Source organism: Abramis brama (genome assembly GCF_963993115.1).
Source record: "Abramis brama genome assembly, chromosome: 20".
Classification (NCBI taxonomy): domain Eukaryota; kingdom Metazoa; phylum Chordata; class Actinopteri; order Cypriniformes; family Leuciscidae; genus Abramis; species Abramis brama.
The window spans coordinates 16288475-16303396 of NC_139982.1; the positions used below are offsets into that span (position 1 = coordinate 16288475).

The window sequence follows — 14922 nt, forward strand, 5'->3', positions numbered from 1 at the left end:
GGTATATGGCTCATAAATGTGTGACAAGTATTCGCTGAATTTTGTTTCAGTTTATAGACGTGCTCAAGAAAAAAAAGTTCACCGCGACGGAGAGGCAGAACGCACACCCTGTCTATTTTCGTTATTTTACAAAAGCACAATGTTTTGATTTGATTGTAAGTGGACACATACAAAAGTAGAAATATCACAGATTCTTTTTTTATATTTCTTTTTTCTGTATGACCATAAATGACGGAGTAATTTAAGTTTATAGTGCTACAATGTGCAGAAAATCCAGCAAAACGCGCCTGCGCGTTTGCCGACCTCAGAGGGTTAACCGTACTTTTTTAAAGATTCAAAAAGAAGAGATTCCTTTTTATCATAATGTAAATCAATGCTGTTAGAAAGATTTCAGGCCACCAAAGTGTTTGGGAAATTCACCGGTTTGCAGGGATATCTCGTGGGGAATAGTGGCTCACCCTGCACAGGTGCTATCGAATGAACATTGAACACTCTCTATTCACAAGATGGCACCTATCCAAAGTAGGCTCAGTTCACACAAGAGGATGAAAAGTAGCACCCTACCTGATCTTTTTTCCCCCCTCTGTACTGCTAGTCCTTCTTAGTTGTGTTTTGTAATTGGATTATCGCCTGCATTTTATGTTTCTTAATGCTGCATTTGCATTATGTAACTATTTGGTGCTTTAATAGGTACATTTTGAGACATAAGTCTGTTAGTGTGGATGGGACACTATTGTTATTCTCCTCATTCTCAATCATATGACATGTTTCGCTGTTTCCGAAGTTTAAAAAATCATATGATCAAGCAAGTAGTCATTTTACTCAAAGTAACTTGCAGTACACAATCCTCCTGGAGCAATCTGAGGTTAAAAGAATGATTCTGCCATCATTTACTCCCCCCTTCCATCGTTCCTAATCTGAGTTTCCTTCTTGTTTTGAACACAAAAGAAGAAATGCTGTAGAATAATGAATGTAAATGGAGACTCAGAGCATCGTGCTCAAAAAATTCGATAAAATCACTGTAACTGCTGAACACTTAAAAAAGACAGATAATGGTAGTTTTGACCAATATTTTATTGATATTCAGACTTTTAACAGTTTTTTGGTTCTTTGAAAATGAATGTTAAATGACTGGTACCATTTGGTATACTGTAAAAAAAAAAAAAAAAGTTGCTGCCTTAAACATCCAAGTTGATTTTACTTAAAAATTTAAGTAATTTCAACTTAAGACATTAAACTGACTTTAAAAAATTAGTTAAATGTTGTATAACTTATAAAAAGTTATAATTTGTTTAACTTATTTTGATGAGTAAAAGCAATTTAAAAACATGTTATCATAACTTATTGATCATATCATTTTTTACAGTGTAGACCTCTAAAGAATAAATCTGTGAGCATCTAGATCGCAAAAAATAGCATAAATAACAAAAACAGTAATAATTTCAAATACGACTGTAACGCAGTATTCGAAGTATTCTGAAGCAATTCAATAGTTTTGTATGAGGAACAGGACCCAAATTGAAGTCAATTGACACTAAAAATAAGTTTATATAACTCTCTTGCTCCAAGACACATTGGTGATATCTCATAGATCGCACAGTAGTGGGTTTGAACTTACAACCTTTCAATATTAAATGACTTGCATGTAGACATTGCATGTTTTGCTCTATTTCGCCAATGAAAATAGTTCCAAACAAAGCCACAGCAGAACTGTTTAGCATCTCTCAGCATCAAGCGATGTTTCATTACTGAATAAATCCATCTGTTTGAACGAATCGGCTGAATGAATGATTCAATGACTACTCAAAGTCGAATGTTTCATTCCTGAAATGATCAGCCGTTTGAACGAATCGGTTGAGATAATGACTTAATTATTCGCTCATTAACAGTGATTTGTCACCGCCTACTGGATGTTTAAGTTTCACATTTAAAGTGTCTTTTGAATTTTAAAATCATTTAATATATCAGCATTTTATTTATAAATATCGTCTGATCATCGTTATCGACAAAATCCCATTTCACACCCATGGATGTGTATCATTATATTGGATCTGTGCATTCGGTCTTAAAGTGACAGCAGCCTATAAATATCTGCTGTTAAGTCATTAATGTTAATCAAACAACAAAACAATAGTGTTATTTTACATTTAGGTCTAATTATTACATGTCTGTACCTGAATCCACCATTTTGTTCTTTATTTCTGTAGAGTTCTGGATGATCCTGGCTCTTTTGTACTATCCCGCTTTATACTACCCCCTTCTGGCCTGCGGTACGCTGCATAACAAGGTTGGTTACGTTCTGGGAAGCCTGCTGTCGTGGACACACTTCGGAGTTCTGGTCTGGCAGAAGGTGGACTGTCCCAAAACACCACAGGTACAAGTTATTATATGTATCTAAAACATTGCCTATAGAGTATTTCCAGCACAGTTTTTATGGGTTCTTAGTTTAGTTTCCCACTGAGTTTTTAGAGGATGTTGAATAAGACTCTCAGATAAGTTTATTAACCTCAACTGGTTTTGTTCCCATTGTCCTCATGTCTCCTAAATGAATGGTCAAACATCAAAACAATTTGTTCTGCTTCTTGGGATCTCACCATGGAGCTTTCCTTAAGTTAATCACTTTAGTTTTTGTCAGAACTAAAGACAAAGTACCAGTAGCAAGAAAACAAAGGGATCAAACTGCAAATACTGTCTGGCTGGGTTCATGCTGAAAGACATTTAATTATTTAAAAATAAAGACCATCTTGTTTGGGTTGTAATATACATTCTCAGTACAATTTCATGATTTTGCACAGAATGTGTGTGGAAGATATTGTGGGTAATATGGCCAAAGAAATGGCCTGTAAACTTTTGATGTTATTTGAAATTGATTTGTCTGTTCTTTCTCCATGTCTGCAGTTCTATAAGTACTTTGCGCTGTTCAGCAGTCTTCCTCAGATTGCCTGTCTGGCCTTTCTTAGTTTCCAGTACCCACTACTTCTGTTCAAGGGCTTACAGAATACAGAGAAGTCCAATGCCTCGGAGGTAAGACTTTGTTGTTGCGAAGGGAAATGTCTAAAATGTCAGGATGATACAACTGTTCTCATATCGTAATAAAGGAGAAAAAGCTATATTAAAAGGATAAAATTTTAAAGTAAAACATTACTTTATGATATATATATATATATATATATATATATATATATATAAAAAAAAAAAATGGTTTGTTTTTTTATTATTATTGTACATTGTTTCTTAAGACATAATTTTACATAATGAAATTTTTAACATTACTCTAATTTAATTTAAACTGTAATATTTAAAATAGTTTTAATATAACTGCTTAATATTTGAAAAATAAGGTTAGTTCATGTTGTAAAATCATAATAAAGTATATATATATATGTATGTATATATATATATATATATATATATATATACATTATACATATATATATATATACATACTCTCTATCTCTCTATCTATCTATAATATATAATATATATATATATATATATATATATATATATATATTATATATTATAGATAGGGAGATAGAGAGATAGATAGATAAAGAGATGGATAGATAAAGAGATGGATGGATGAAATTTAAAAAAATACTTAAAATTAAGGCATAATCTTTTATTAATGTTTTCTTTAATTGCTTACAAGGTTAGTTCAGGTTGTAAAATGTCATTGTTCAACTCCCTCATGTGATATGTGATATTTGAAATATGTGAAAATGTGATATTTATGAATTAATAATTTGTTGTTGTTGTTTTTTTTAAATACATACTTTTTACCTTTAAAAATATATTGAAACATTTTTTTTAAATGACAATATGTGTACACTCACATGTCCCTAAGATGTAAAGAAATATATTATCATTTTTTTGGTTACATCACATGACATTTTTAGAGTTATTGAATTGAAACTTATCTTGAACATGGTATAAAAGTTTTCAAAACCACATGAAACTATTATGAAAACATTTCTAAAAAAAAACTTGCCTCGTGTTTTGCCTCTAGGTTTTTAAAATACGTTCCTTTTCTTTATCATGGACATTCTTATTTGTCATGGATCTATTTGTCACTGATCCATCATTTTTCCATTCTGTACTGCATGTGACCCTGTCAGAACAAACCTGTGACCCATTTTTGGGTCATGACCCGTCAGTTAAGCACCACTGCGTTAATTCATAATGAGGGACTTAGCAACATGGAAAGGCAAGAGGGGAGTTTGTAAACTCGGCACCTGCATTCCAGAGGTCTAATCATTGTAAGCAGCTCAATGGGATTGGGTTATGTTTGACTCACAGAGGACATTACACAAACAGCGTGCTGTTTTCCCACAGGAAACACACAATGCCAGTGTTATTCAGCTATAATCGCAATGACGAATAAGTTTGGATGGAATAAGAGGAACAATTCCTTCGCGAAGTGTCTAAACTGCGAGTAAATGATTTGACAAATCTAAAACAATTTTCAGAATTAACAATTTGTCAGCAGCACTTTATTTTACAGTCCTGCTCCCCATGTAAATACTATGTACTTATTATAGTAATTCAATAACTAGGTACTAACCCTGAAGCTACCCTTAAATCTAACCTTAACCCATGTAGTTATCTTGTATTATCCAGTACTTTCCTCGGTAAATACACTGTAAGTACACGTACTATACATTTTTTTTAAAATTTGATAGAGACCATCATTCTATATGAAATCTATCAAATCTAAAACAGTGTCTATCATACAGTTTGACGTGACCAATACTTTGCTTGCATTATGGACTAATCGGTTACGCTTTATTATTTTTTTGTTTTGCAGGACCTCAGTAGCAGTTATTACCGAGATTATGTAAAGAAGATTTTCAAGAAGAAAAAGCTCATCAAAATCAGGTGAGGCCCACATATGTGGACACCTTTATTTATTAACCCAAAGGTTCGAGATGCTTAAAACAGCAGAAATTATACTAGTAACTCATGACAATACTTTTACAGTGAGCTGACGCTTTCCTTGAATATTGTCCCACATCACTGAGGTTAACGTTTTCTGATGGTTCGGCAACTTCTTGGACAGACCATTTGCTGAGGAAAAAAAAATTACATTTTGACCTCAAGAATAGTTTCTTAAGTATTCCAGGCCTTGTTCTGTTGCTTATTAATTGAAAGTGGCAGTTATAATGCTGATGGCAGGTAAATTAATCTTGTGAAACCGTTTTGGTAATGGAATGGATTACAATTACAAGAAAGGAAAGGAAAGGAAAGGAAAGGAAAGGAAAGGAAAGGAAAGGAAAGGAAAGGAAAGGAAAGGAAAGGAGAGTTTTTTTCCTATTATAGCAAGCAGCACTCTGTACAATAGCCATGCAGATGGGATATTGTACATGGACTACTTCCTCATTTCCATTGACAAACGTTGAATCACACCTACTGTAAATTGACTTATGCAAAGAGTGGTAGATAGTGATCAGTCACTGTCTTGCAGTCTTTAGAGTCTGAATCGTGAGCTAAAGCCATTGAGTCTGTCTGTACAGCACAGATGCTGATCTTCTTCATGCAAAAACATTGAAAATTGTCCTGTGAGCCACGTGATCAAATGTTTCCTGTTCCATGGAAACCCCGGAGCGCATACGCTGCTTTGGGTGCCGCAGGATTCCCAATTTCATTGGTTATGTCATTCCATGCTTGGCAGGCAATGGCAATATTCTTGGCGTCAAGGAGGTTGAGCCGCATATTCCTCGGATCTTCCTCAATGTGTTTGTTCCACGTTGTTACGAACTGCTCCGAGACACGAAGGTTTAGATCCAAATGCAGCTTTATTTGAGGGCAATCCAGAGGCGTAATCCAATGTACAGGCAAGGGTCATACACAGATAGGCAGTCCAAACAAAGAAACAAACAAAACAGGCAAAGCAGGCAGGGACCAGAGGCAAGAGAGTAATCCAGGGAACAGGGCAAGCTATCCAAAACCAAGAGACAAGAAAACCAGGAGAATGCTCAGAAATGCAGTGTAACACTTAAACAAGACTTCGCGGTGAGTGAATGAATGAACATGGTATAAATAGACTGAGACTAACAGGGTGATGGGACACAGGTGAATGCAATCAGTGATAATGAGGTACAGGTGAATGTGATGAGTGATCAGAGATGATGAGTCCGGGCAGTGAGTATGGGAAATGTAGTCTGAGAGTGAACGTGAGTGTCTGATGTGGAGTGCCCTCTGGTGGCTCTCAAGGGCACTCCAGCTGGTGACCGTTACACACGTCTTATTCGGTGTGGATCTTTGCACTGACCAGACAGCCAGTCGTTGCCACTAATGGAGCCGAAATCGCAGCCTGTGTGCATTCGACAGTAGAGATCGGCCGATTGATCGGTTTTCCCGATTAATCGCCACTGATAACCGATTGCTGGAACAATCGGTTATCAGCAGAAATCCATACCGGTAGTTTTTCTGGGTTGTGTCCATTGCTGGACCGGATGAGAAGGGTCCGCTGTCATTATACAGTATGAGAGCGGCCTCTAGAGATGAAATAAAAACTATTACTGATGCCTCATGGAGTTTGTTTTGACACGTGAGGCTGCGCGAGCGGGACAAGATACGGATTTAAAACAGACAATGAAACTGTATGTTATACAGTACACTACCATACATGTTTTCATATCATTATAAAGTAATTTATTTGTTGACTAGATGCAATTAGTGGAGAAAAAACAGTAGGATGTTTGCCTTCGAGGCTGAGAGGACGCTAACATTAGTAGTACCTCAAGCAGTAAAAACAATGACAAAAACACACACCATCTATTTGCATTAGTTTATATCCAGCTGTTTGTTTTTATGCAGTCATTATGCAGCAAAGTTGCATATATAAATATCGGTTGACTAATCGGTAAACGTGGGCCAACCTAGTTATTGTTATCGGTAAAATCCACTATCTTGGATTTTGGATAGACATGGCCAAACCACCCAAAGCAGATCTGTTCATAGAGGGACACCGATAGGTTCAGCCGAAAACCTCAAGTTTGTTCAGCTCTGGCTTGAACAAGGTCCAAGTTTCTGATCCATATACAAGAGGATGGGGAGGATCACCTTCCACTTTTTTGGTTCTAATAGTGATATTGACCATAGGAAAGCAAATTGCATATAGTGAAGAGATAATTTCTTTTGATAAATATGGCAATTATGTGGAGGAAGGTATAGACTTTATGCACCAGAGAAACAAGTGTGCAGCCATCTTTAGAATATTGTTTTTGAACCTCTTTTTTTTGCGGTAGCTCTTTATATTTCTGTAGCATCGCTGTCGAAGAGTAATTAGCTGGTGAAGTGGATTTACTTATTGTAGAATTAACAAAAGTTATCATAGGCATTGTAATGGAGCGGATGTCATAACAAATGTCTGGGAAGATTTTAAAATGAGCTGGTCATTCATAAATCTGTAAGATCTTACCTTCGTGCTGTGGAAATACAAACCGGAACACAGAACACAATGAGCGCAGTGTTGAAAAGGGGCGGAGCTACATAAGATCTGTTAGGTATATATCAACAAATTTCAGATATGTCTTAAATACAAAGAAGCCATGAGTTTGAAGATCAGGACTGGTTGTTCAAAGGTTGTAGGTTTGAATCCCATTAAAAGCCATTGTGCAAATTAATATGTGTACTGTAAGTCACTTTAGATAAAAGCATCTACTGATTGTCTAATTGTGCATTCGAAAGAATATGATGGGGTATTATTATAGAATTCTATTGAATTAAGTTTTGTTGTTGTTTATGAACATTATCTCTTGTTTTTCAGTTCCAGCGCAACAAAACCCAAACTATTAGAAAGACTCCGAGATGCTGCCAAGTCTTACATTTACACTCCCGAGGATGGTAATTATTACATTTGGATGTTTTTAATAAACCTAAAGTTGAAACCAAATTTTTTGTCCAAAAAATATACACTATCATTCAAAAGTTTGGAGTCAGTAAGAGTTTTTTTTTCATCTTTCTTTTCCATCAGTTTTTAGGTTCCCCTTGAAACTAGCGATCTCTTTGGTTGTGGCATTCATTGCACTTTATCAGGTAAACACTCTAAGAAACGAGCCCATTTTTGAGTTATTTCTGTCTAAAAGGAATAATTAATGCACTTTTCGCAAAAGTAGCTTATTCCTACGCATTTTCCATTTTATCGAATCTCCGAATCTCTTAGATGGCGCTCTTGCTGGTCTCAGGAGTGCTTCCCACCCTACACATCGTCCGTAGAGGAGTGGATGAAGACATTGCCTTCCTGTTGGCTGGTTTCAATATCATTTTGTCAGAGGACCGTCAGGAGGTGGTCAGGATTGTAATGTACTATTTGTGGTGTGTTGAAAGTGAGTCAGTACTTTTTATACTTCTTATACTTAGGCCTACACAGAATCTGTGCCCACAAATTCCATCTGTCCAATCAGAGCAGAGTAGACCAATCACAACAGACTGGGCCATCTGTCCAATCAGAGCAGAGTAGACCAATCACAACAGACTGGGCCATCTGACCAATCAGAGCAAAGTAGACCAATCACAACAGACTGGGCCATCTGACCAATCAGAGCAGAGTAGACCAATCACAGACTGGGCCATCTGACCAATCAGAGCAGAGTAGACCAATCACAACAGACTGGGCCATCTGACCAATCAGAGCAGAGTAGACAATCACAACAGACTGGGCCATCTGACCAATCAGAGCAGAGTAGACCAATCACAACAGACTGGGCCATCTGACCAATCAAAGCAGAGTAGACCAATCACAACAGACTGGGCCATCTGTCCAATCAGAGCAGAGTAGACCAATCACAACAGACTGGGCCATCTGACCAATCAAAGCAGAGTAGACCAATCACAACAGACTGGGCCATCTGTCCAATCAAAGCAGAGTAGACCAATCACAACAGACTGGGCCATCTGACCAATCAGAGCAGAGTAGACCAATCACAGCAGACTGGGCCATCTGACCAATCAAAGCAGAGTAGACCAATCACAACAGACTGGGCCATCTGACCAATCAGAGCAGAGTAGACCAATCACAGCAAACTGGGCCATCTGTCCAATCAAAGCAGAGTAGACCAATTAGAGAGACAGAATCCTTTATCAAACTATTTCTGGCACTGTGAGAAAGGAGGTGGTGCTGCAATGTAAATTATGAGAAAATTAAATGTTTTTTGACCTTGGGTGCATGTAAACCTATTGTAGGAGTCCAAAACAAAATTAGGAACCTTCAAAATAGCATAATATGGGCACTTTAAACAACACTTTAACAATTTAGATATACTACAGGAATTGCAAAGCTGGAGTATTTTGGATCAGTGCAGTTGTCTAGAATGGGTTTAATGATGATCTCTGATAAGCAAATATATGCCAATACAGTCATGCAAATGTGAGCTTTCTGATGAAGCGCTTGCATTGATCCAGACTGTTAGAGGTCTGCATGCATCAGTGCATTTACTGCATACAGTCCAATCATTCGCTTGCATTCACTTTCACTCAGCTTTAAATACCTATATAAATCAACAGATGAATAATGAAGCAGTCAGCAAAGCCGACCGCTGAACTGTAGCACGACTCGTTTTCCCATCAGTCAGTGGGGAAAAAGTGCTGAGGTTGTGAGTGCGTACTTGTGCATCTGACATTGACTCTCCGGCTCATGTGATTCTGGTTTTGTTTTTCTTCCAGTTTGCTATTTGTCAGCGGTGACCCTGGCCTGCCTGGTCAACCTGTTCATGCTCATGAGGTCCATGGTCTTGCACAGGTGATACTAAAAACTACAGATAAACCTGCTAAAAATCTCACATCCTAATCTATCCCAGTTAACTATGCCGAAACAAATATATGCAAGTAGAAGCAAGTAAGCCAGGTACATTTATAAATAGAATTTGGAGTGAGAACTGGACATAAAAGACTTCAGAAGTTTCTGTCGTCAAAATTAAGTTTATGATTGCTAATTGATTTACATTATAAATCTCTTTTTATTTTTATATATATATCATCAAACTACTCAATTCCAACTTTTTAAATTCAGCAACAAATTATCATTTATATTATTGATTATATTTGATCAAAATTTCCTTTTAAATATATTAAATCAAATGTATTTTAGCAATAAAATACAAAACAATTGTAACTTTTATTTTTTATGTAATATTATAAATATTAATATAAATATATAAATATGAATATTTATATATATATATATTAATATTAAATATTTAGTCATAAATATTTGTTTAATATTACATATTTATGTATTTAACAATAAATATTTATGCATTTAATATTACATATTTATGTATTTAACATTAAATATTTTAAAATGTATTTTTTTTATATATTAGTTAATGTAATATGTGTATATATAAATGTATAACTCTAATATGAGAGCACCAGTTTACCCGATTTGACACATTTCCTCTTCTTTCTTTTTTTTTTAATTGGTCATCATACACACATGTGAATACACTGCTAATAATTTTCTCTTTATAATAACTGACTGCTTCTATTATGAATAAGAGCTAGCTGGAGGTGAAACGGGGAGAAATCATTTACTAGGCTAATGAGAAAGAGGTAATTACAGTCAGGAATGCCAGATTAAAAATAATGACTTTTCGAATTGAGTTTCTAAATGTCATTAATGGCAGTTTGACTCCCTGACATGCAATTCTCAGTTCCTTCTTGATGAAGAGACGTCCCCATTACATGCATTTCCACAGATCCTGCGTGTCTATTAAAGCTCTGAATGGTGTCTCTGTGTTGACTCAGGTCTAACCTGAAGGGCCTGTACAGAGGAGACATCTTTACTGTGTATAACTGCCACAGGAGTATCAGACCGTCTCGCCCCGCGCTGGTGTGCTGGATGGGCTTCACCAGCTACCAGGCTGCCTTCATTTGTCTCGGTGAGAACACATTTCTCCACTGTACTGAATGTGAGACGCGTCTGTTTGAGAAACTCCCTCATTCTCAAGGTATCAAAGTCTGAGAATAAATAGATTTGAAAGACAATATGTAATATCTTTTTTAAGACTGGCAATACAGCCTTTATTTACTTTATTATTATAAACTTAGTTTTTACCTGCTAAATTGAGCCTAGGTTTGTGTACTGGAGCAAACAAAACTTGGATTGGATATATAAATATACATATTTTATATATATATATATATATATATATATATATATATATATATATATATATATATATATCCCATTATTGATTTTTTATTTATTTTTTTTATTTTTTTATTCATTTATTTATTGGTATTTTTATATATATTTATTTATTTATTTAATTCATTATTTTGAATTATTTTATTCATGATGATGGAATGTGAGATGGGAGAAAAAAATATATTTCAATGCTTTTGTGTTCTCTCAAAAGAAAAAAATGCATTCCCCGCAGAAACTTTGCATTCTCTTGCAAAAATGTTTGTGGTCCCCAGAGAAACTTTGCATTCGCTCGCAAAGAACTCCAAAATTTTGCAGGCGGACGCAAAGATATTTAGGAAAACGCGAGGCATTTGTGAGGGAATGCAAAAGCATTGAAATATAATTTTTCCTCCCATCTCATATTTGTATCCACCAACATGTCCCTTTAGGGGCTCCGTACTTCGTTCATCAGGAAACAAAAAAATCCATCATACATGGAGAAAGTTTTGATAAAACAAATTTCTTTAGATTAATGTGCACATCGAACATCCAATCAAAAGACCAGGAATGCTTATTAAGAAAGTAAATAGGGTGGGTTTCATCTGCTTTTAAATAATCAATAATATACACTATATAAATATAATATTATAAACATTTTGATTTGTTCGGAAACCATCTGAACTGGTATCCTGTACATGAGCATGTCTGATGTGTGTCTCTGTGTCCAGGCATGGTGATCCAGACTCTGGTGTTCTTCATCTGCATTCTGTTCGCCGTCTTCCTCATCATCATCCCTATTTTCTATGGAACTAATCTCATGCTCTTCCATATCATCGGCCGCATGTGGTGAGTGGCCTTCACTCCGCTCACTTTAGATGATGACGGTGACCTTGAGAAACCTCTGTCCTGCTTGTGACTTCAGGGTCGTGACCCTGTGAGCCACGAATCTCTACTAACGCCTTCCTATCAGTCATCTCTCATCATAAGCTGAGCAATTAGATAAGTGCCTCTTAAGATGCTTCTCACTTGCGTATTGTCTTTGCTAAAGGCCTTTCTGGTTGACGCTGCTCCTGGCTGCGCTGATCCAGCACGTGACTTCCAGGTTTTTGTTCATCAGGAAGGATGCAGGGACGAGAGATCTGAACAACAGGTGCGAATTCATTAACAACACAGCCAAAACATCTGGCTCTTTCTGGTCATTGTACCGTCTACACACACCATCTGGCAGGCCATGGCTGACTGGCCAACAATAAAAACATCTACCTTTCTGTACATCGTTGATTATGAAACTTATATTGAGCAGCAGAAATTTCAGATACAAATGTTCAACGCGGTTTTATTTTTGCGACATCGTTGTTACTAATAACATTTCAATAATTGCATATTTGTGTGTATATATATATATATATATATATATATATATATATATATATATATATATATATATATATATATATATATATAAAATAAACAATTTTACCTACTGTTAATTGTTTTTTTATATTATATTGTGTGTGTGTATATATATGTGTGTATATATATTTATTTTTTTATTTATTTTTTTTTATTTTTTTATATAATCAATTGTTTATTTATTTATTTTTTATATAATCAATTGTTTATTAATTCCCTTTATTTTATTAAATGAAATAAAATGATCTGTTATGTTTACCAATTATTTTTATTATATTATGACTGAAAAATAATTAGAAGTAATAAAATATATATATATATATATGTTAATACAAAAAAAAAAATATATATATATATATATATATATATATATATATATATATATATATATATATATATGTATATGTATGTTAATAAATGTTATTCGTAAATAATAAATAATATAATTAATAAATAATATATATTAATACATATTATATTTTTATATATATATATTCCTTTTATTATTACATATTTTTTGTGTTTAATACTTTATTACTTTATTATATACAGTAAAATCAAAAGAACAAATGTATATACAGTATATTTATTTTTATAATCCAAATTCTATTTGGTGTTTCTCTGCAGAGGGAGTCTGTTTCTTCTCAGCTACATGTGTTTCCTGGTTAATGTCATGGTTGGTGTGGTAGTGGGCATTTGGAGGATAGTGATCACTGCCCTGTTCAACATAGTCCACTTAGGACGCCTGGACATCAGCCTTCTGAACCGCAGCGTGGAGGCCTTTGACCCAGGTACTGATGCATTCATTTACAGCTTTAACTATTTATAGAATAAAAAGTAACTACATCATAGAAGACACCAATACATAATTATATTTTTAAATATCTTTTTATTTATTTTATAGAATTAAAAAAATATGTATTTTATTTAATTATATAAAGTATACATAATATAACACATATTATATTATATTAGTTTTATTTAAGCCTAACTGTCCCGCGTCCCCCAAGACGTAATCAGTATCCCGCATTTAAATTATGTCTGTATTCTTTTATTTCTTCCCTGAAATTGCAATATACCACAATAAGAAATATAATACTAAAATAATTTGATTGCTGTTAAAAAATCCATTTACTGCTTCTAGACACGTACTGGATAACATCCTGATTAAACCTGCCCGATCCAACAAAACATTCAAGTTCAACATGCCCTGAATCCGGTAGAAACGCATTTATTGTTGGTGTAGTCTAATAAAAGAAAATAAAGTAGTCGCTACTTAAGGAAATGCAGTATATTTTATTATAAAATGTGTTTTTTTACCTCTACTAGCCTGTTATTCAATTCATTCATAGGTCCCGTAGAGTAAATCACATGGTATCCCTCGAACCTGGGCAAATAACACAGCCTATTGACAATTTAAAATGTTAACATCCAATATTTACATAGTATAATGTCCTGAAAAATCACATCTACTGTCCTGCAACAGAGCAAGGTGGTCACCCTATTTAAGCCGGATTTGTAGTTATGCACATAGAAATATCAAATGTAACTCTACTTATTCACTGAATATACACTGAAAGTCCGAGCTAGAACCCCCTCAGATGTTGGCTGTGAGTGTAATCTGGATGTTGATCTCCTCTTGGTGGTCTCTCTGCAGGATACCGCTGTTACGCTCATTACCTGAAGATTGAGGTCAGCCAGTCTCACCCCGTGATGAAGGCCTTCTGTGGACTCCTGCTGCAAACCACGGGCCAGGACAATCTCTCCGCACAGAGGATTCGAGATGCTGAAGAAGGTCTGTGGTTTGATTTTCTTTATTACTTCAGTTCATGACTACGATACGACTACATATCATTGGCTTTGAGAGCAATGTACCTGTTCCAGAGTCTGCTCTCAAACTCAACGCTTTTAGACGTATTCGTTTAGAACGGAGGATGTGGTTAGTGTTTTAAGGCTGTGCTGTGTTCATTCAATTTGAGTTTTGACATTCATTCCAGGCCACTTTACTTTTTTAAAAAAAGATAAGACGCATTGAGGTGATTTCAAATAGGTATGCTGATGTTTTTTGGCATTAAATAATAACTGATAGTTATTTCATACTTTAAGTGATAACCAGTTCTATAGACACAATATGGTCAACAGTTTTATTTTTGCACAACCACCTATTATTTAGACTAATAACTACCATAATAATAAATGACATAATTAAAAAAATAATAATAATAAAAGGGAAATGTGAAACACTACTTTAATTATTATCATATATATATATATATATATATATATATATATATATATATATATACACATACATACATACATACATATATATATATATACACATACATACATACATACATACATACATACATATATAT

The 14922-nt window shown here is 34.7% G+C and overlaps 1 protein-coding gene across 1 annotated transcript in view; it reads left to right on the forward strand.

Moving 5' to 3' along the window:
* Window positions 1-14922, forward strand: part of stra6 (signaling receptor and transporter of retinol STRA6) — a 31264-nt gene that overhangs the window by 13047 nt on the left and 3295 nt on the right. Inside the window, exons 6-17 of the mRNA XM_084094339.1 lie at window positions 2208-2374; window positions 2899-3024; window positions 4808-4878; window positions 7772-7848; window positions 7979-8040; window positions 8168-8330; window positions 9667-9742; window positions 10750-10883; window positions 11860-11977; window positions 12180-12281; window positions 13172-13335; window positions 14202-14339. Of these exons, the coding sequence (XP_083950465.1) occupies window positions 2208-2374; window positions 2899-3024; window positions 4808-4878; window positions 7772-7848; window positions 7979-8040; window positions 8168-8330; window positions 9667-9742; window positions 10750-10883; window positions 11860-11977; window positions 12180-12281; window positions 13172-13335; window positions 14202-14339 (1398 nt within the window). The remainder of the gene's footprint in view (window positions 1-2207; window positions 2375-2898; window positions 3025-4807; window positions 4879-7771; window positions 7849-7978; window positions 8041-8167; window positions 8331-9666; window positions 9743-10749; window positions 10884-11859; window positions 11978-12179; window positions 12282-13171; window positions 13336-14201; window positions 14340-14922) is intronic.